General features: G+C 51.7%; 1 protein-coding gene across 5 annotated transcripts in view; it reads left to right on the forward strand.

Annotated features, from left to right (window-relative positions):
* SIPA1L3 (signal induced proliferation associated 1 like 3) overlaps window positions 1–22,112 on the forward strand; it is a 239,227-nt gene that overhangs the window by 161,489 nt on the left and 55,626 nt on the right. For all 5 annotated transcript variants that reach the window (XM_047834795.1, XM_047834794.1, XM_047834799.1 and 2 more), the window contains 4 exons: window positions 2,941–3,517; window positions 10,490–10,764; window positions 18,093–18,344; window positions 19,108–19,245. In XM_047834795.1, the coding sequence (XP_047690751.1) occupies window positions 2,941–3,517; window positions 10,490–10,764; window positions 18,093–18,344; window positions 19,108–19,245 (1,242 nt within the window). The remainder of the gene's footprint in view (window positions 1–2,940; window positions 3,518–10,489; window positions 10,765–18,092; window positions 18,345–19,107; window positions 19,246–22,112) is intronic.

Below are 22,112 nucleotides of genomic sequence, written 5' to 3' on the forward strand. Positions count from 1 at the left end.
ATAGTGAACACCTGTGCTGGTGCTGGGGGACCAGCTAAACTCAGTGTGGCATCTGCCCACATGGCACTCCTGCACTGGAGGAGTGTCACTGGACAGTGAACAGTGGAGGTGGTGAGCAAGGGATCTGGCCTGACCCACCTGGGGTGTGCAAGGGCTTCTTTGACAGTCTCCTGCCCCAGGCGCCTTCCAGTGCTTTCCTCATGGGGCAGCCATGGTGATCCTTGCAGGTTGTCAGTCTGGTTGTCACTTGTTGCTAGCACCTGTGTCCATCATGGACCCTCAGGAAGCAGATGCCTCCCTTAGGGTTTTAACTGAGGGTTAGTGAACAGTCCATTCACAGGTGTGCTTAGGTTAGGGGAACAAGTACAGGAGAGCGAGGCATCTGGGAACCACCAGCAGCAGGGAGCCATCACCCACCCCTTCGGCTTGAGGTTAGAGAGGATGGGAGAAGTTTCTGGAAGCTAGAGAGAGCTATGGCTCTGGGAGAGGAGGCACCAGGCAGGAGCTATCTATGGCTGTGAGTTGAAGGATCAAGGACTCAACCACAGCCGCTATCCCAGCCCAACAAGAAGGCCGTGAAGAGAAAGAAATTCTTGAACTTCTCTCTCCTGTCACCTCCTGCTGGTGCTTCCTGTTGACCAAATTCACTGGAAGCTGGAGGGCATGGGAACCCAGGTGAAGGTGATAGCCTGCGGAAACCCACCTGCCAGGGCACTGAGCAGGGCGGAGAGCAGCAGACACCAGATCTGGGGGTGCAGATCGTGACGAGCCAGCCCAGATGGTGAAATGATTGCTTGGTCTCACGATCAAGATGAAAAGCGCTAACACGCCATCAAGGCCCTGCGAGGCCTGGCCCCCAGTGACCTTTTGAGCATCCGACTCTTCACTGTCTGGGCTCAGACCACCCCAGCCTCGTCTTTCGCAGTCAGGCGTTGAACATTCAGCGCCCACTGCCTGCAGGGCCCTCCCCTCAGCTCTTCCTCTGGCTCCTACTCAGCCTCCAATCCCAGTGTAATAATCACTTCTTCAGAGAGGCCCTCCTGGGGTTTCCCTGTCCATATCAGGTCCTTCTGTTGTTCTGTCTGTACCCCATTCACTTCCTTTGTCTTTATAAATTAATTTGTAAGTTTGTTTAGTATGCCTCTCTTCCTGGATTGAAAGCTCTGGAGGCCAGGGACTGCTGTATCCCCAGCGTCCAAGAGAGCATCCCAGAAATGCTTGTCAAATAGATGCAGGAATGCTACACTGCCCCCCTTTGTCACGTTGGGGGAGGGTGGGGGCTTGGGAGTCAGAACCCAAACAAGCCTTACACTGTGTTTGGGTTCCATGGAATATCTTTTAGTTAGGAATCTCGTTATTTAAAAATTATCCTACGGTGGGAAGAGAAGCATTAGGAAATCTCTCCTAACGCAGTACTCATAAGGTGAGGTTTTTGTGGAGGATGAATACAATGCTCTAAGAAAATCTTAGCAAGCTGACTGCTCGCTCATTTCCAGCAACTCATACTGCTTTTAATCATCATCATGTAAACAACATAGCTTATGGTGTCTCCACCACCCTTTAACATCTTCCAGCCAGTGTCGCGCTCCCCTGCCCCTGGGTGGTGACTCTGGGAGGAGCCGTAGCCTCTCTGCCTGACTTCCTGACTGTAGAAATTGGCTGCTCTATAGCCACTGGAGTCTCCACTCAGTTTGGTCATTGGAACAACACATCTGAGGTACTCATCAAATCTCCAGATTTGACTTCTCAGCAAATTCTCCCACCTCCCAGCTCAGGGCTGCTCCTTCTCACCTCTCCTCTGTTCCATGTTGACCTGTTTCTGGCCTGTCGAGGGTTGGAGCACGAGGAGGAAATGGGAGGCAGGGGAGTGTCCCTGGGACTGTGACGACAGCTGACTGCGAATTCTCTGGGCTCCCTGTGCACCCTCCTGGTCCCCCAGGCTCCTCTTGACTACAGGCTCACCTCAGAGGCCCCTGCTGCCAGCGAGAGTGGGTGCAGAGATGATGGTGTTCGCCACCCAGCTTTCTCCAAAGATGTTCCTTCCAGCAGCTCCCTCTGTAGTTTGCGTAGGGGGTAAGAAGGTTCATTGGTTTGGCAGAAGAGGTTTTAGATTATTTCCTTTTTACTTTCTCATCCATTCGCTATTTCATTTCTGTCACCACGGCACCTCAGTTGAAACTGAAGTAGGAAGGGTGCCTTCTAACCTCTCGTTACAATGAATTTTCAAAATAACCCACGTAGAGAAGATTTACAAGGTATGTTAAACAATGTCACACAAATGTTTGAAAGAAGTAAATCACATAAATGTCCTGTATCAGTCAGATGTTCCGATGATAATGCTGCTTAACAAACCACCCCAAAACTCAAGTGGCTCACAGACATTAACATGTCTCTCTGGCCCACACATCCACAGGTCTGACTGGTCTTGGCTCCCGGCCACGGATTGGGTCCAGGTCTGCTACAGGTGTCCCTCATCCGTCTGGGGCCCCCATGGGGCATGTTTAGCTCCCGGAGAAGGCAGGAGCGCAGGAGGCATGCCTTGCTTGAAAACCATTGGCTAAATCAAGTTACCCAGGATCAGGAGGGTGGGGACGTACCTCCCCTCAAAGGTGGAGAGGGAGGAGTGAGTGTTTGCCAAACTGTAACCTACCACACAGTTTATATGTATGTAAGATGAGAATAACTGAAATGGAACAGCCGTAGGAGAATTCTTCTTTGAACAGCAGTGGATGTTCTAACAGCAGTGGATGTTCTAGGAAGTAAAAAAATGCGTATACACGCCCTAAGGCTGTCGAAAGTTTCCAGTGTAGCCAGCAACTTACTAGTTAGACGTAACTATTTCCATTCCTACAAAGCACACTCCTGTGTCTGATTGCATGTTTTCTTTCTGAAGCGAATCTCAAGTGCCTTTCTTTCTACCATCTATTTCTCCCTCCTCAGTATGGCTGTGACCCGATCCAAAGATGCTCCTGCTTTTGGTCCCCCCATCCCCAGTGGAACCACATTCCGCAAGTCTGATGTCTTCAGAGACTTCTTGCTGGCCAAGGTGATTAATGCCGAGAACGCTGCACACAAGTCTGACAAATTCCACACCATGGCCACCAGGACCCGCCAGGAGTACCTCAAGGACCTGGCTGAAAACTGTGTCTCTAACACACCCATTGACTCCACTGGCAAATTTAACCTCATCTCCCTGACCTCCAAGAAGAAGGAAAAGACAAAAGCACGGGCAGGCGCTGAGCAGCACAGCGCAGGCGCCATCGCCTGGAGGGTGGCGGCCCAGGACTATGCCCAGGGGGTAGAAATTGACTGCATTTTGGGGATTTCCAATGAGTTTGTGGTGCTCCTGGACCTTCGCACCAAGGAGGTGGTGTTCAACTGCTACTGTGGGGATGTCATCGGCTGGACCCCAGACTCCTCCACTCTCAAAATCTTCTATGGGCGAGGGGACCACATCTTCGTGCAGTCCACGGAAGGCTCTGTGGACGACATAAGGGAAATCGTCCAGAGACTGAAGGTAAGGGAGAGAGCTCGGCAGTGGTACGGCACTTCTGTGGTTTGGCCCAGGCCTTAGGGAACCACCCACCCCCACCCCCACCCCAGCCCAGTCAGTCAGGCCAGGACACTAACTGGCCCCAAGAGAACCAGAATTGCCACTTACACACTAGGGGGGCTTGTGGGCCCTGCACCCTGGGTTCTTTTCTAGGGAAGGTTCGGGCCAGGGATCCAAGGCTCTCCATTGTCATCACCTTGGGAAGACAGAGATGTATTTATTCACTCTAGAAGTTGATAGGAGATATAAGTTTATGCTTACATTCAAAATGTAAGGGTACTTTGGGGAAGAATTAAAATAGAATGAAAAGCTTCCAGGCCACTAAAGGATAGGGCATAAGCAGGGACCTGGGGAGAACATGAGAAAGCACAGTACAAGAAACAAACAAACAGAAAATTATATAGCGGGAATAAGTCCACATCAGTAATCACGATAAACCTGAGTGGCTTAACTTCCTCTGTTAAAAGACGAAGGTTCACAGTCTGGGTGAATTCTTACCCTAAACTCCTGGTAGACCTCTCCGACTCAGACTGGTGGTCAAAGCAAGAGTGACAGATTTCAAGTCGGGTGACAGCTAGGTTGGTGAAGGCTTGAAGCACTGTGGTAAGAAGTACTCGGGCCACATCTGAGCTCTGTGAAAGGGAACGCTGTAGTCAGCAATGGGCTCTTGGTGGGTTTAACAGGAGGGCGGGTCGTGCATATGAAATAGGGAAGGGTGTGTAACATGGGACCCGGGTTCTAGAGTCAGAAGCCTGACTTCAAGTCCTGGCACTGCCACTGGCCAGCCGTGCGACCTTGAGCCAAGTTCTTAACTGCTGTGTGACTCAGTTTCCCCATCTGAAAAATGGGAACAAAAATTACCATACGTCACGTGAAAGTTTTAAGGATTGGATGAGTTATGTTGCCCAGACAAGCTTGCCTGACTTGGTGGGCTGTGACCTCCAGATCCCACCATGTTCACCCTTCTGGGCCTTTGCACTGTCTCATTAAATTCAGGTTGGATTGATAAGGCCCTGCCCTCAGCTTTCCTCGCCCAAAATTCATGCTTAGCTTTAGGTAACAACATTAGTTTTTGGGAGCAACACGGATGTGGGGTCGGAGAACCAGGGCCTCCATCTGTTTTATTCACTTGCGTATGTCCCATGCCTCCATCAGGACTGCCTGGCACGTAGTAGGTGTTCAGTAAATACTAATTGTTTGGCTAGTTGAATGAGTTTAATTGAACCCTGAGTCTGTGCTAATAAGCATTTTACGTGCGTGATCTCACAGTCTTTCACCACCCCATGGAGTGTAGGTACTGTTCGTATCTCCACTTGACAAGATGAGGAAATTGAGGCTCAGAGAGGTGTAGATACTCACATAAGGTCATGCAGCCAGCAGATGGCAGACTGGGATCTGAATCCAGGTTTTCCTGACTCCAGAACCTATCTGTGTCCAAACTCGAGACTGGTAGCTTATCGACATCTCCACCCAGGTGTCTCTAAGCCCCTGAAACATGTCCAAGAGCAAACTCCTGGTTTTCCTCCCCTGCCCCCCAGAATTTTCCTGTTAACATAAAGGGCAAGTCCGTTGCTCCATTTGTCGAAGTCAGAAGCCTTGGCATCAGCCTTGCTGTCCTCTTCCTCTCACACCCACATCCCGTCTGGCTCCGGTGGGCAGTCTCCAGCCACCCCTCCCCTTCCACAGCCTCCCCCAGCCTCTCCTGGACTCTGTAGTCACCTCCTCCCTGTCTCCCTCGCCTCCACCCTTGCTTCCCTATGTTCTGTCCTCAGTAAGGCAGTCCCAAGGGGTCTGGCCCCATCACTGCTATGCTCAGAACCGTCTGCCCACCCTAGGTGAAAGCCAGAGTCCTTGCAGTAGCCTGTGAGACCCTGCGTGATCTGGCATCCTGTCGCTCTCTCTGCCCTGGATACACAGACCTTTGCTGCTTCCCGAGTGTGCTAGGCAGGCAACCAGCCTTTCCACTGCCCGCACTCTCTCGCTGGAGCCCTTTAGTCACGTGTCATCTTATCAGGGAGGCCTCATATGTAAAATCGCAACCCCCCACCCCGACTGAGCATATTCCACCCACGTACCCTGCTTTAATTTTCTCCATGGCACTTACCACCACACAAAGTGTATTTGTGTATTTGTTGTTCATTGCGCTGTCCTCAGCACTCAAGCCCTTATGCAGGAGACGCTCAGTGAACTTGTACTGAACGCATGGGTGCATCACTACCCTATATTAATAGCAAGAGCAAACATTTGTGGAGGGCTGTCCGACCCTGCTCAGTGCCTTGCACGACTTGGCATTTTCTCCTCACAAAAACCCGGTGAGGGAGATACCATTATCATCCCCACTTCACGGATGAGGAATCTGGAACCCAGAGAGAGTTAAGTACCTGGGTTCTTTAACACGAGAGGATTCTTCCTCCCCAAATCCTGACAGCAGCTCACGTTTCTTGTGCAGTGACCGTGCCAGGCACTGCGCCAGGTTACACATTTTACCCACATCCTCTCTGTGCCACTCCGTCCCACACCCACCCCCGAGCCTACTGTTGGCGCAGTGTTTTGCAGCCCGTTACCGCAGCCCTCCTCACAATCTCAGTGCCCCAAAGCCCACTGAGGAACCAGGTGGCCAGGAAGTGATGACGTAAGCCATCTTCTGCGAAGGGACAAGCCCATCTTAAATGACTCATGATGGCAAATCTGTCTGCTGCGCAGAGCCCTCCAGGGCAAGGAGTCCCTGCCCTCCCCAGCAGAGCCAGGAGTCAGACATCCTTTGTTTGTTAAGTTATGCCCCTGTCTCTGAGCCGGACAGTGCTGGGACACAGCAGTGACTGTGATGGGCCGTGGCCGCCCTCCCGGGACTCCCATCTGAGGCAGATACCGAACAAGGAGTTACAAGTGCCGAGAGGTTAAAGAGGAAGTGTTGAGGATGCCAGGGAACCTATCGTGGGGAGAGGTCTCAAGCCCACAGGTTGGATGTAGCCCCCAGACATACTCAGTTGGTTACCAAAGCTTAGCATTCGGAAGACTTCATAGAAGTGTGTCTTTCCGGGGGATCTGGCTGTGCTGGACGTGCATTTGCACAGGTCAGCCGAGGCAAGGCCATAAGTGCCCGCTTCAGATGGGGCACAAGTGCAGCATTTAGCCACATTCCACCAACTTGCGTCTCATGTACACTGCCCACCGAGTACCCCAGCTTGTGAGCCTGGGATGGGGGGCTCCCTGAGGAAATAACTTTTAAACCGAGATCAGAACAAGAAGTAGGAATCGTCCTGGTGAAGAATGAGGGGGAAATAAAAAAAGGGGGCAGCGGGGAATACAGCGTGGAAGGTAAAAGCAAGAGTTAAAAAGTCAGGTCTGTACAGGTCTTAACATCTGAAAGATAAGCAAAGCAGTTGTACCTGCTTCACAAGTGAGATAATGGTGAAATTGGGCATATGAAGGGCTTAATCAGTGCCTGGCACACACAGATCAGTCCCCAGGAAGATGAACTTTAAAAAGGCAGGGTTGGGGCCCCTGGGTGGCGCAGTCGGTTAAGCGTCCGACTTCAGCCAGGTCACGATCTCGCGGTCCGGGAGTTCGAGCCCCGCGTCAGGCTCTGGGCTGATGGCTCAGAGCCTGGAGCCTGTTTCCGATTCTGTGTCTCCCTCTCTCTCTGCCCCTCCCCCATTCATGCTTTGTCTCTCTCTGTCCCAAAAATAAATAAACATTGAAAAAAAAATTAAAAAAAAAAAAAAAAAGGCAGGGTTGGCCTGGCAGAGGGTCCTCTGAACAGGTATGTGTTTGGTCTCGTAAGGTGTTCCCTGTGCCGTGGGGCCTTTCTAGAATCTTGTAAACGTCAGGAATGCTTCTGTTCTTCAGGTGGGGCTTCCTTTGGTTTGTTAGAAAAGCAAAGGGGACAGAATTGTCAGACATTTAAGAGAGCAGGGGTGCCTGGGAGGCTCAGTTGGTTAAGCATCTGACTCGTGACTTTGGCTCAGGTCATGATCTCACATTTTGTTACTTCAAGCCCCGCATCGGGCTCTGTGCTGACAGTGCCGCTTGGGATTCTCTGTCTTTCTCTCTGTGTCTCTCTCAAAATAAATTAACTTAAAACAAAAAAAAAAAAAAAAGGTTTGGGGCGCCTGGGTGGTGCAGTCGGCTAAGTGTCCAGCTCAGGTCATGATCTCACAGTTCATGGGATCAAGCCCCTCACTGGGATTTCTGCTGTCAGAGCAGAACCTGCTTCGGATCATCTGTCCCCCTCTCTCTCTGCCCCTCCCAACCCTCTGAAAAATAAATAAACATTAAAAAAAAAAAAAAGGCTTTTAAGAGACAGCAGCTACAGAGTTCAGTTACCGGCTCTCTCCTCTCTCTCCAAAATGACCGAAAACAACTGTAGTGGGTCGCTACAGGCTGAGCTGCTAAAAGAGACTGAGAGATCCAGTGGCCAAAACAAGGTGGGAGTTTCTATCTCTTGTAGTTAATGCCCAGGCTGCTCAAGGTGGCGGGGACAGCTCAGGGACTTACACCCCTTTTGTGACACCTCATTTTCCTTCTGTATTGGTTGGTATGACTCCATATCCCCGTTCCTGTCTGTGGGGAGGCAGAAGGCGTGAGTGTGGAGGGCAAGCAATTTTATTTTGAAGAGCACAACCTAGAAGTTCCATCACTTCCACTCCTGTGCTGTTGGCCAAAACCAAGTCATATGTCCATGCCTAGCTGCGAGAGAAGCTGAGACATGGGGGGCCTCAGCCGCGTGGCTGTGCGCCCATCCAAATCTGTTTTGCCGTGGGAGGTCTTGGTACTGAAAGGAGGAAGGGAAGAGTGGACAATGGACGGCAGTCAGCAGCCTCGCTGAAGCCTCTGAGGAAGGTCAGGCCCTCCCCACCCCCTCCTGGGCTGGTGTGGCCTAATTGGTCAGGGGCACAGACACACCAGACGTTTCTCTGTAACCCACAACCAGATTCTGTGGACACAGGGGTGACTGCTTCAAGGAGAAGAATTTTGACTCCCCAAGCAGAAGTCACGGGCTAGGATGAAGTCAGTCACAACTTTCTCTTCTGATGCACTGAACACCAGGCTTTCCTCTGCAACCGGTTTTTTAAACTTTTTAACTATGGAAAATGTCGAACATACGCCAAAGTAAAGAGACTCACCTAGCGAACTCCTGGGCCTTCACCAGTTTTCCGCGATTATCAGCCAGCCCGTGGCCAGTCTTGTTTCTTCCTTCCCTCCCTTCCCTTCCACCTGATTATTTCGAAACAAATCCTAGACATCCTATCATATCATCTGTACACATTTCAGCATTTATCCTGAAAACGCACAGACCCCCAAAAAACAACTGTCTTGTCATTGTCACACATAAAGAAGGAACAATAATTCTTTCTTGTCACATGAACAAGTTGGACTGTGAAATCAATTACTGGGTCTCAATCAAGAATTTTTGAGGACAGGATAGGAAAGAAGACAGAGTATCGCAGTCCATCCCAGTAAGTAAGGATAAGTAGTCCTTTGTGAGGTGTTGCCCCAGTGCTACATTTGTCCCCCACTTTCCAAATTCTCCCCATCTGCATCAAATGTGGTTATGTCTTCAGGTGAGTCCTTTCCCGTCCACACTCTTCATTTCCTGCTACCTACACTCAGGAATGTGATCGATTTGGATTGCAAGGAATATTTGTGGGTTAATGCACACGTGAATGCATAGACTGGTTCGTGACATACAACCTGCTTAATGTGCATAGTGGCCAGAAAAAGTGTGAAAGCCACTGTTGTAACAAGTACGTTCAAATACCATAACTTCTAGCCAGGGAATGGCTTCTCACAGGCAATTTGAACTATTACACGTTCTCTTTCCTTAATGTAGTTTTAGGAGAGGGCAGACAGGTCTCGATGTGACTTGCTTAATAGCCGTAGCCATGGCTTGTTAGGTTCTTTTCTCCCAAGAAGAGGAGAGAATCCCTAAGGACATGCTGAAGGGCTGAGGTCCTCTTCCGCGGGTCCTCCTGTTTACAGTATACAATATCATGGCAAAAACCACACGTGGATGAAGCAAGGCCTTGTGTGGTCTGGTCAGGTCCAGGCTGGAGGACGGTCTGAGGAGGAGATTGGGAAGGGGTTTGTGCCTCTGAGAATGAGGAAGTAAAGAATATGGCGCGAGCCCCCACCCAGAAAAGATCCCAGGATCTCTGGTTGGTTGCTCCTCCGGCTTACTTTGTTCAGAGTCACTGTGTCAGGATAAAATAGTGGCTTAGAACAACAAAGGTTTGGGAGGGAGGGGAGGGTAGGTGATGGGCATTGAAGAGGGCTTGTTTTGGGATGAGCTCTGGGTGTTGTATGGAAACCAATTTGACAATAAATTTCATATATTAAAAAAAAGAGAGAGCAACAAAGGTTTGTCTGTTGCTCACGCTACATGTCCATCTTGGGTTCACCAGAGGTCTCTGCTCCACATTGTTCTAACTCTGGAACTCTAGCTGACCAAACAGCCATTATCTGGAATATACTTGGTAGCTGTGGTAGTGGGGAAAGGCCTATGTGGGGGGGGGGGGGGGGGGGGAGGTCTCACTCTAGCTAGTAAATGCCCCAACCTAAATGACATGACAGTTCCACTCACAGCTCCAGTTGTGACCAAAACAAGTCCCAGAGCCCACCCACCCCAGGGGGCCAAGAAGTATAATCCTGCTATAGCTGGGAAGGAGGGAGGCCAGGGGCCTTTGGAATACATGGCTGGCTCCTGACTGCCACCATCTCTGCAAGCTAATAAGCCATATAGTTGTATATCCACGTTTCGTCTTCAGAAGTCAGGGGTCCAGGCTGAGACTAGGTAGGTGTTTGTGCTCCTGTATCACCTGGGAGAGATGGGAGTCAGCAGGGTCTTTGGCCCCAAAGCGGGGAAATCTGTACAGGGATCGTCCAGAGCTGGCCCCCAAACAGCTTCTGAGGCTAGATCCTACCTGTCGCCTACAGGTCATGACCAACGGCTGGGAGACGGTGGACATGACCCTGCGGCGGAACGGGCTCGGGCAGCTGGGCTTCCACGTGAAGTATGATGGGACAGTGGCCGAGGTGGAGGACTACGGGTTTGCCTGGCAGGCCGGCCTCCGGCAAGGTAGCCGACTGGTGGAGATCTGCAAGGTGGCCGTGGTCACACTGACCCACGATCAGATGATCGACCTCCTGCGCACCTCTGTCACTGTCAAGGTGGTCATCATCCCGCCTTTCGACGACGGCACGCCCCGGAGGTAAGGGCATCTGCCCTGTAAGGTGGGAGCCAGGTGGGGGTTGGCAGCTTCCAGAGAGCCCGCGTGTGCCCCCGCCCCAGTGCTGTCACTCGAGGGCCTTTCTCAGGAGGAAGAGCCACGACGGCAACCAGGTGAGAGTCCGCAACTATCAAGCACATACTGCGTGCCAGTTACGGTTGAAGCTCTGCAAATGCGTACTGTCCCATTTAGTGTCTGTAACAGCCCCACGAGGTGGGCACTCTCATCGGTTCCATTTTGTAGATGCTGCACACAGCGTGAAAAGTAGCTTGCCCCGAGGCCACACTGTACTGGATTCACTCCTTCAACACATATTTATTGCGCCCCGAGTATGTGCAAGCTCCATTCGAAGCTGGGGATACAGCAGTAACGAGACAGAGCGCCTGTTCCCTAGAAGTTTGTGTTCTAGAGGGAGGGACAGGCAGTAATTAAATAGATATAATGCAGGACCAGGCAGTAATAAGGCTTAAGAAGAAAACTAAAGCAGAGTAAATAAAGAGCCTGCCCCATGGTGGGAGAACTGCTTACATTATCAGGGAGGGCTACTGGGTGGAGGCAGCCTTGTGGTCTTCTCTGGGCCAGGGGGTCCCAGACAGAGTGTGGACAGAGGCTCCAAAGTGTGAGTGTGAGTGTGTGTGACACATCTGTCCGTGCAGCACGGAGAGACCGGTGTGGCTGGAACAGGGGTGAGAGATGGGGGCAACCTTTGGGGGAGCTTATGGACACAGTGACAGGCTCAGGTTTTACTCCATGGAAAGTGGGAAGACAGCGGAGAGTTTGTTTGGGTTTTTTTTACTGGAACACTTCAAACATATTAAAAGTGTACTGAGCCCCGTTTCAACACTAAGCAACATGTGGCCAGTTTTGGGTTTTCTTTTTTTTCAATCTCTGTACCTCCCTATCTTGGATTATTTGAACCCCTATCTTGTATCATTTGAATCCATCCCAATGTTTAGAATGTATCTCTACTCAATAAGCACCTCTAAAAAATTATGATGATGCTTAAAAATTTTAACAGTAAGTCAGTATCAATTACCCATCTGTGTTTACCTTTCTGTTGTATCAGAGAGATCTTTTTTAAAAATAATTGTTTTGTTGGGGCACCTGGCTGGCTCAGTCAGTTAAGAATCTGACTCTTGATTTCGGCTCAGGTCATGATCTCACAGTCCCCGTGTGGGGCTCAGCACAGAGCCTTCTTAAGATCCTCTCTCTCCCTCTCTGTCTGCCACTCTCCCCCTAAAATTAAAAAAAGAAAAATGTTTTTAGAAGAGTTGTTTTGTTAATCAGGCTCCTCCTGTTGTATGTGGTTGATGGGTGTCTTTAGGCTCTCTTAACCTGTAAGCTTCTCCTTCCCCTTTTCTATTCCCCTTGCAGTTTAGTTTGGGAAGAAGCCAGGTTACTTGTCCTTCAGACTTTCTCACTTCCTGGATTTAGCTGCTTGCATCCCTCTGATGTCCTTTACCCTGTTTCTCTAGCACATGAATTTCCTGTAAACTGGAGTTTGATGTAGAAGCTTGATCCAATTCTGGTTAAATTTCTTTTGGTAACACCACTTCCTAGGTGTGTGTCTGTCAAGAGGCACCACGTGTCTGGTTGGCCCTCCGTGAGTGACCCTAAGGGCAGTCGGAGGGTTCAGATGGTAGCAGCTGACCCGTCATCATGCATTGTCCCCCTCAGCAGCTCTTCGACACGATTGCCTAGATCAGTTATTTTGTCATGCATCACATGGTAGCGAGTGGTATTCTCAATTCCATCATTCCTCCTTCGTTTATTGACTGAAATTTTTCTAAAAAGAATGTTCCTTCCGTAACTATTTGGTTACTCTGAGGTGTAATTTATTATATGGAAAAGGCAAGGTAAATGCAGCTTTCAGAATAATGAGTTGGTACCCTAGCAACCTCCAGAGGTGACCGGAGACAGAAAGAGAGAGAGAGAAAATCACTACCTTCCAAGTGCTGGAAACACAGTCGCACAGGAGACAGTCAAGGCCTTGGCCCTCATAGAGCTACCGAATGGATCAGGGCAGGCAGACAATAAACAAGTAAGCAAATAGGATGATTTCACATAGCAGAGGGGGAGGCAGTTGAGCATAGTGGGGAAGGCAGGCTCTACGGTGAGATTACCTAGGTTTGAATCTTAGCTCTGCCCCGTAGTAACTGTGGCCCTGGGCTAGTGGCCTCTTACCCTGTGCCTCGGTTTCTTCAGTTGTGAAATGAGGACAGTAATAGGTCCTTTCCCCAAAGGCAGTTGGGAAGTTGGAGAAAAGCTTTGTAAAGCACAGAGAACAGCCCTTGGCCTGTAGGAGGTGCTCTAGAGACACCAGCTGGGAGATACTGGGTGTGAGCAAGTGAAGAGCGCTGCCTGACTTTGGACAGGGTGGTCAGGGAAGGCCTGAAGGTGAGATGGAGCCAGAAGAAAGGCCTTGCAGGGGGCAGTGGCCATTACAAAAGTGAGGACAAAGGCCCTCGGCTTGTTGACAGACCAGAAAGGGGGTCAGGAGCAGAGCGAGCCAAAGGGGAGGTGAGATGAGGGGACCCTGATGGCTACATACATGTGACCTCACGGGGCTGGCGTCATCCTCACTTTACAGACGAGCAAGCTGAGTCCCAGAGTGGACCCGTCACTTGCGCGGGGTTGTACAGCTACTAAGTGGCCGACAAACCTCAATCCAGGTGTCCCGGCCCCACCGTGTTCCACCGCCTCAGAACGCTGTGCGCATGCCCAGGGGTGGTGGCTCCATCCGCCCCTTCTCGCTTGCTCTGACCTTGGTAGGGGGCAGTTCTGGGCACGGCGAAATCCTTCAGCCAAGGGCTTGGCCTCCCCTCTCCCACCTCCCCAGTCTCCCGGCCTTGGGACTCCAGTCTAACCCCAGGCGTCCCCTTCTCTCAGCCCTCTTGTGGCGCCTTGGCCCGGCCACACCCGCGCCGGGCTCTGCAGGGGCAAGTCGAGCCAAAGTAAGTCCGCAGGCGAGCTCCCCAGCAGACTCCCCCCCCGCCTCCCCCCCCTCCCCGCCTTGCTTCGCACCCACACCCATGCCCACACGTGTGCACACGGTAAGCCAGCCCGCCTGCCGGACGACTCCAAAACTGGAGGTGCGCGAGAGGCCGCAAAGACTCCCTGGACCTGCAGGTAGGGGCCAACTGAAGCAAAAGTGAAAGTCTGCAAGTTCCTTCTCCAGCTTTGGGGAGGCTTTGGGGAGACCAGGCCAGGGAGGGCATGACCAGACAGATGAGCCCCGCTCCCCGCCCTCATTAGGAGAGCTGTCAGCCTGCCGCCTTTATAAGGCAGCCGCAGAAACAGAATCTCCTGTTTGCAAGGGCAGGTGTGGGCTGAGACTTGTGTGGTTTTTGTTGTTCTTCAAATGCAGAGGTGTCTGGCTGACCTCATTTGCAGAGCTGATAATCCCAACTCGGGGGTCTCTCCAGCCTCTTGCTGCAGCCCTGGCCTCTTCTGGCTCAAATGGCGAGATAAGCTCTGAGGGGAGACGCACAGGGATGGGCAGAGGTGCTGTCCCTGCCACCAGCCAGGCTCAGCATGGTGCGCATCTGGACCCCATGCTCTTCAGACACTGAATAGGGTAGAGCGGGTCATCCACACACTCCCAGGCCACAGGACGAGTTCTTGAGTGATCCCAGCACCACTGGCCACGGCTGAGCCGGGCCGGGTAGCTGTGAGAACGTCCCACAGCCTAATGAGATGGTCATGTTGATCTTGGGCGCTTGCACAGGCTCAGGAGGGATGTTCTCATCTCACTTTTCTCTGTCACTTCCTGATGGGGAAGGCAATCTGGGATGCTTTTATCCCCTTTAGTTAGACTCAGGAGCTCCAGTCAGGGGGGTTAGAAACTCCTCCCTGAGAAGGAAAATTGAAACCACACAAGTAAGTAAGTGAGACAGGTAAGAAAGGAGTCCCCGTGGCCTCCAGCAACTAGGCTGTTGGGAATTGAGGACAAGGAGGCAGTGAGGACAGAGATCTGTGAGCCTGGGGGCGGTCCTCTCTCAGATGCCTCCTGCATGTGGCCGAGGTTGGAACACGGTGTTTAGTGCAACACTATTGGTCAAGCACAAGACTAGAAGCACCCTAAATATCTAACCATAGAGGACCAGCTAAGTAAATCCTAGGGCATCCGTGTGATGCAATAGTATTTGATTGTTTAAAAGAAATAAAGTGAATTTGTTTGTGCTGAGAGGGCCTGGTAAGAAATAGTATTTGGGGGGCAAGGAGAGAGAGGGGGGAGCAGGATGATATTTGGAGTTAAGTGTGCTATTCTTTTTATTTCTATTTTATTTATTTATTAAAAAAAATTTTTTTTAATGTTTATTTATTTTGAAACAGAGAGAGACAGAGCATGAGCAGGGGAGGGTCAGAGAGAGAGGGAGACACAGAACCTGAAACAGGCTCCGGGCTCCGAGCTGTCAGCACAGAGCCCGACGCGGGGCTCGAACTCACGGACCGTGAGATCATGACCTGAGCTGAAGTTGGACGCTCAACCGACTGAGCCACCCAGGCGCCCCGATTTCTATTTTAAATACTGTTTGCATAGGATCTCTCTGCATAGATATACCTGCGTAGAATATTTCCGAAAGAACAGACAAGAAACTGGAAGCTGTGGTTGCTTCTGGTGGGTGAAACTGGGGAACAGGGATAAGGGACAGGAAATGGCTTTTTATCTCACTTTAATCTTTAAAAACAGTTCAATAAGTAGGGGCGCCTGGGTGGCTCAGTCAGTTGAGCGTCCAACTCTTGGTTTCAGCTTAGGTCACAATCTCACAGTTCATGAGATCGAGCCCCAGGTCAGGCTTCACATTGACAACACAGAGCCTGCTTGGGCTTCTCTCTCTGCCCCTTCTGCCCCTCCTCTGCCTGCACAAGCGTGCTCTCTCTCTCTCTCTCTCGCGCGCGCGCTCTCTCTCTCTCTCTCTCTCTCTCTCAAAATAAATAAATAACCTTAAAAAATACAATTCAAAAACCAAATCAACGAAGTGGGTTTCTCAAACTTTTCCATGTGTCAAAATCCTCTTTGGCAACTTGGTAAAATGCAAATCCCTGGGCCCCACCTCAAGGAAGATTCTGATTCAGGTGAGCAGAGATGAGACCCAGGTATCTGCATTCCTCTGCTGAGTTCTCAGGGTGGTTTAGGTGCTGGTAGTTCTCAGGCCGGTGGGGAACAATTTGTTCCAGAGCCCCCGGGGAGGTGTGGTTGGACTTGAGAAGATGGAAAGGACACTCACCTCTGAGCCTGTGGGAACAGCAGACAGATTGGCCACAGAATCGGCTGGAGAAGGCAACAGCATCAAATCCTGTTTATTAGGCATGTGGCACATGCCAGACTTTCTCCTAATGTTCTAGAATGCTTGCAGCCACCACCATCTTACAGATGAGGAAACTGAGGTTCTGAGAAGGAGATCGTTCGCCCAAGGCCACGCAAGCTGGGATCTGAACTGGCCATCTGTCCCAGAATCCCTGGCTCCCCACCGCCCTGTGCTGCCTTCAAGATTATTGGATAATGTTTCCCTCTCTGAGATCATGCCCAAGGACTCCTCGCCAAAGGCCAGGCTGTCAGTAACTGGGAGAGAAGTCACGGACCCAAGAAATCCACTCATTGGTTCCCACACCACTCTTCAGTGGGCCATTGTGCATCGGCGTTAAAGTTGTGGCCTTTGGAATCAACTTAACTGTATTTAAATCCAATTTCCACCTCTTACTGGCAGTGTGACCTCGAACAGGTTACTTAACTTCTCTCTAAAGTGCGGTGCAGTGATCAGGATTCTGGTTCCCAACAACAGAACCAACTCAAACTTTGTGAAGCAAAACAAAGCCTTTACTGGCTTCTGTACCTGACAAACCAGGAGACAGAGCAAGATCTAGATGGGGCCAGACGCAGGGACTCGGACGCCCTCACCAGGAATCTTCATCAGCTATCTCCTTTTCTGTCACTGTCATTCTCAGGCCATCTCCCACTTGGTGGGAACAAAGATGACCCACCCTTCTTCACACCTTCAGCTTAGGACTCCCCAGTGCAGCAGCCCCAGTGAACTAGATCTTTCCCCCAGGAGTTCCAAAAACCATTCCAGAGTTGATGCTGTCTCCACGTAAGGCACATGACAGTCCTGTGCCAGTCGTGGTGTCCAGAGGGAGAGGAGTTTCTGATTGGCCAGGCCCGGGTGACATTCTCATACCCGGAGCCGAGAAGTGCACGCAGACGTGCTCTCAGGCGAAGAGGTGTGAAAGCTGGGCCGGCCAGAGCAGCTGTGTGCGCCGCAGCACCGTGATGGTACCCTCATCCGCCTCCACCCGGGCCTGGCATTTCTCCGGGTTCTGCTGAACATTTGTATTGCTGTCATTCCTCACGTGATGCCTGGTGAGGCATTGGTGTCTGCCATCCTACAGGAGCTAATGTTCCTAAAGAACACGGCGTGCCGGGCCCAGGTGCCAGAGCACCTGCTCGGGTCACCTTTTGAAGACTCCCTAGCAGCCACGTCCTGAGCCCCCAGCCACCAAATCCACCAGATCTTTTGCCAGCCCTGAAAGTTCCCTCTAGAGGACTCAGGAGAGCCACAGAGGATCAGCTCGATGAGGGCACGAGAGCTTCCGGGCTCCTCCAGGCTCAGCTCCCACAGCTGTTGGGAGGTGGATTTCGTGAGCGCAGCCCCCTCCTTGGGCTCAGAGCCCCCTCCTGTGCCGCACTGCAGCAGCGGTGGAGAATGCCAGCCCAGCCTGCGGATCTCCCCGCCTCGAGCCAGGAGCACCGCGGTTTGCATGCCAGCCTGGTCTGGGGGGAGTCACAGGCCGTTCTGCATCTATTTCAAGGTTCTGGATTTCGTGGCTTTTTTTTTTCAATCACCCTGCAAAGTAGGTCACCTGCTCCTCTTCCAGCTGCCTTTGAGCTTCTTTGGAACAAGGCAGATACTATCCTTTGATTCTGAGGGCATCCGCCTTTCTGGCCCCGAGGACTGCTGTGGGGGAAGGGGGTGAGTGCTGAGCCATTCCATGGAGGACACTGGCCCACTTGAGGCCTGGGTGAGGGAGAAGGGTGAGGAAGGAAGGCAAAGAGAGAGTGAGGAGAGGAGATGAGGAAGAGAGGGCCAAGCGGTCAGAGCCTGGGTGTTGGGCCCTGTCCTGACTTCTCCGAGCTGCTAAGTTTCAGATCAATTTAAACGGTATCTCCTCGGCCTTTAAAACAGGCCTTCATGGTTCAGATTTGGCCAGGAAACCCAGCCCAGTGTGACGAGACGGCAGCCTCTCCTGGGCAACAGGCAAGCGTGCTGGCGGGCTGGGGCCCTTCGGAGTAACCGTGTTTTTCTTCCCAGGGGCTGGCTGGAGACCTATGACATGAATACCTCGGAGCCGAAGACGGAGCCAGAGAGCATGACCCCCGGGGGCCGGCCCCCCTACCGCAGCAACGCTCCCTGGCAGTGGAGCGGGCCCGCCTCCCACAACTCTCTACCCGCCTCCAAGTGGGCCAGCCCCAGCACCCCCGGCCATGCCCAATCCCTGAGCCGGCCCCCGAAGCAGACCCCCATGGTCCCCTTCCGGGAGCCCCAGCCCCTGCACAGCAAGAGGTAAGGGCTAAAGAGGGGCGCCACCCTGTCTCCCTCCCGTCTAGCTCCTCTGTGCTTTGCCCTTTTCTCTCTCCTACCCCTTTTTTCCAGTCTCCTTCTCCCCTCAGTCTTTCTCTCCTTCTCCTCCTTCTGCCTCCCTCCCTCCCTTCCCTTAAATTTTCATTACGAGCCTCTTGTGTGAGGGCCCGGTGCTGGGGAGCTCCATGTCGGAGGCTGGATATCCATCAGACCATGTATGATTAAAACTATATATTTTGTAAAAGATCAAGGGACTGAGAAGCACGAAATTCAGGGTAGTGATTGCTTCCTGGGGGAGGCAGGGAAGTGGAAAGCGGGCCTGTGTTGGTGCCATTCTAGTTCTTGGGTTGGGTGGTAGCTTTAGGAGTTGGGTTTTATTATGATGGTGGATACCTTGCAGATAAATTATTTCGAATGTAGTGTTTATTTAAAAATAAAGAAAATTTTCCAAGAAGTAAAGGAATCCAGCTTGCAGAGGGGCATCTTGCTTCCGCAGCCTGTCAGGCCTCGGTCAGGGCTGTGGAAGCTGACCGCTGCATCTGTAGTGGGAGAGGGAAGGCGGGGGTGTCCTGGTCTCCCACCACCCTCAGGGATGGTTCAGCGGCCGTCCCTCCATCCTGATGGGAGGGTGGCAGATGAAGCCGATGGGACGTGGTTGGACCTGAGGGAAAGGTCTAGCTTCCCTCCTCTGAGAGCAGGAGTATTCTCACTCACCCCTACCTCCTTCCTCCTGTTTTTGTTCCAGGCCTGTCAGCTTCCCAGAAACCCCTTACACAGCATCACCAGCAGGGGCCGACAAAGTCCCTCCCTACCGACAGCCTTCTGGGAGCTTCTCCACCCCCGGCTCGGCCACCTACGCGAGATACAAGCCATCTCCAGAAAGGTCAGAGTCTCTTCACTCTTTCCAAATTAAGGAATCTGATGAAAGCTGGGGATCCTTCTTCCCCAGGAAATGTACATACTCTACAAGTTCATTTGCCATTTTCTGGGGTTTCTGGATCCCTGAAGGTCATCGGAGGACCTCCAGGAGGATTGGCTATGTCCTTTAAGATTTTGGGCCAAGCTGTCCTGGGCAAGACTCACTGTTGGCTTTCCTTGTAGCAGAATTTCAGTTGCCATTTTCTTAACACGTGTATCCCTTGTTTAAGCAAGACCATCTGCCTTTTAGCTTGGCCATTCAACGACCTCTCCAGCTCCTCCTCTCCAGGACCAGTCCACCAGCATTACCCAGTTTTCCTGGCCTTTTAGACTTCAGTCCTGTCCCCTTGGACCCGTCTCCAGTCTGACAGCCTGAGGGATCCTCTCAACTCCTCTCAACTCCTCCATGGTTCCCTCATGCCCAGGCTGTCCAGCTGCCCTCAGCCCTGGTGCCCTGTGCCCTCCTTCCTCCAGGATCTCCATCTCAGGGGCAGCCGCCATATTCCTGTATCCTCAGGCCAGAGCCATGGGCTTCATCCTGGGTGTCTCCCTTCTTCCTCCCCACTACTGCGGTCCATCCATTCAGCCTCCTGAGCAGCTCGGCCCCCCACACCCTCCTCCTGTCCCCAGTGCCCCACCCTGGCCACCTCCCTGAGCCCCCAGCCCTCCGTCCCACCTCCTGTGGTCCACCCTCCACTCAGCAGCCACGAGATCTTTCCATATCAGACCATGCCTGTCCCCTGCTTCAAACCCTCCCACGTGTCCCACGGCCCTCAGGACATAGCCTTAGCTCCTCCCCGTGGCCACCAGGCCCCACCCGCCTCTCCAGCGTTGTGCAGTGCCACATATCACCCTCCTTGGCCACTTGCACTTTCCTGAGTAGGCTGTCTGAATTTCAGAGCCCTCCTCCGTGTTCCTCCCTCTCCTACAGATTCTTCACACTCTTCACCCCACACTCCCCCATCCTGCCAGCTTGAGCACTGATGCTCCTCCTCTGGGAAGCCTTCCCTGAACCTCCCCCAGCACTAGGTGCTGCCACTCTGCCCTCAGTTCCCTGTGTGTTTCCTGACCGTGGGCTTGAGCATTCTCCCTCCATTCTGTTAGCGCAGTTAAGAGAACGTGTGTGCGCACACATATCTTCAAGATCTAAGACCTTCCCGGTTTGTCTGTACGTGACCGTCACACAGCACAGGGACTGGCACGTGGTAAATCCTTGGGTGGGGTGAGTGCGTGAGTTTGTTTAGATAAGACCCCCCACCGCAAGAGCAGGGATCTGTCCACTCAGCCAATAGGTCTCGATCTTCATCATGCCTCAGGATCACCCAGAAAGAGGCCTTGAAACAAACATTTCCTCAGCCTCACCCCTGAGGCTCCAACGTGCTAGATCTGGAGCGTAGATCATACAGGATCGATGCTGCCAGTCCAGGGAACACACTCTGAGAACCACTGAACTAAACCATTGTTGGATTCTAAGCCTCTGCCTTAAGATTGGGTAAAACATACTTCCTCTTCTGTTTTCTAGCCACCACCATTGAGCTTTCATTCAGCAGAGGGTCTCACACCTGCTGTGTGCCAGGTGCACAGAGCACTATTTGAGCTCCTCACTTATCTGTGGGTTCCTGTGGTCACTGCTGCTGGCCGTGGGGGAGAGCGTGCCCTAGAAACAATGTGCACCCTGACAAACACTCTGAGAGTCTCAAGTCTTGGAAGAGGGAGCACAGCCCAGTCCCAGAGGTCAAGGCTGGCTGCCTGGAGGAGGTGACATTTGAACAGGGCTCTGAGAGATCACTAGGAGTTTGCCCCAGAGAAGAGGGAGAAAGTCATTCTAGGCAGAGGAAAGGCCACAGATGTGAGTAAGCACAATGGTGTGGAATACAGTAGGAATGAAGGGGAATCTGGTGTGGGGGGACCATGGGGATGCCTGGGCAGCAGCAGTAGCCGAGGCTAGAGGCTAGAAATGGCAGTTGGTACAAAGTGATTGGGCAAGAACGGAGATGGTAGGAATGATGTTACTGGTAAGTCCAGGGAGCATTGTGTTTCAGAGTCTTGAGGTGCCTCCCCTTTATTGTTATTTTTGAACTTTTTGAAATAAGTATAGATTCACAGGAAGTTGCAAAGAAATGCACAGGGAGCTCCACGAACCCTTCACCCAGCCTCCGCCATATAGTATCAAAGCAAGGCATTGACGTTCGTACAACCCATGGAGTTTATTCAGAATTCGCCAGCCATACGTGTGCATGTGTGTGTGGCGAGGGTGTGTGGCTCTGTGCAGTTTTGTCACGTGTGTGATATTGCATAACCACCACTACAATGTACACACTCAGCTGTACCATCACCACAAAGCTCCCTCCTGCTACCCCCTTATAGCCACACCCACCCCTCCACCATTTGGCAACCATTAATCTGTTCTGTGTCTCTGTTTACTGCTATTTTATGAATGTTCTATAAAAGGAATCATATAGTATATATCCTTTTGAGATTCTTTTTCACCCAGCATAATTTCCATGAGGTTCATTCAAGCTGTTGTATCGATAGTCAGTTCCTCATAGCTGAGCTGTATTCCGTAGTTTGTTTAACCAACCATTCTCCCATCAAAGAATATTTGGGTTGTTTCTGGGCTTGGGCTGTTACAAACATTCATACTCTGAACACGCATGAAAACAAATTTTTATTTTCCTGGGATAAATGCCCAGGAATACAATTGCTTGCCAAGATATGGAAACAATCTAAGTATCTGTTGACAGATGAATGGATAAAAGAAACACAGTGCATATACACAACGGAATATTATGTAGCCATAAAGAGAGGAAGTCCTGCCATTTGTGACCACAT

The sequence above is a fragment of the Prionailurus viverrinus genome, chromosome E2, assembly GCF_022837055.1.
Source record: "Prionailurus viverrinus isolate Anna chromosome E2, UM_Priviv_1.0, whole genome shotgun sequence".
Taxonomy (NCBI): Eukaryota; Metazoa; Chordata; class Mammalia; order Carnivora; family Felidae; genus Prionailurus; species Prionailurus viverrinus.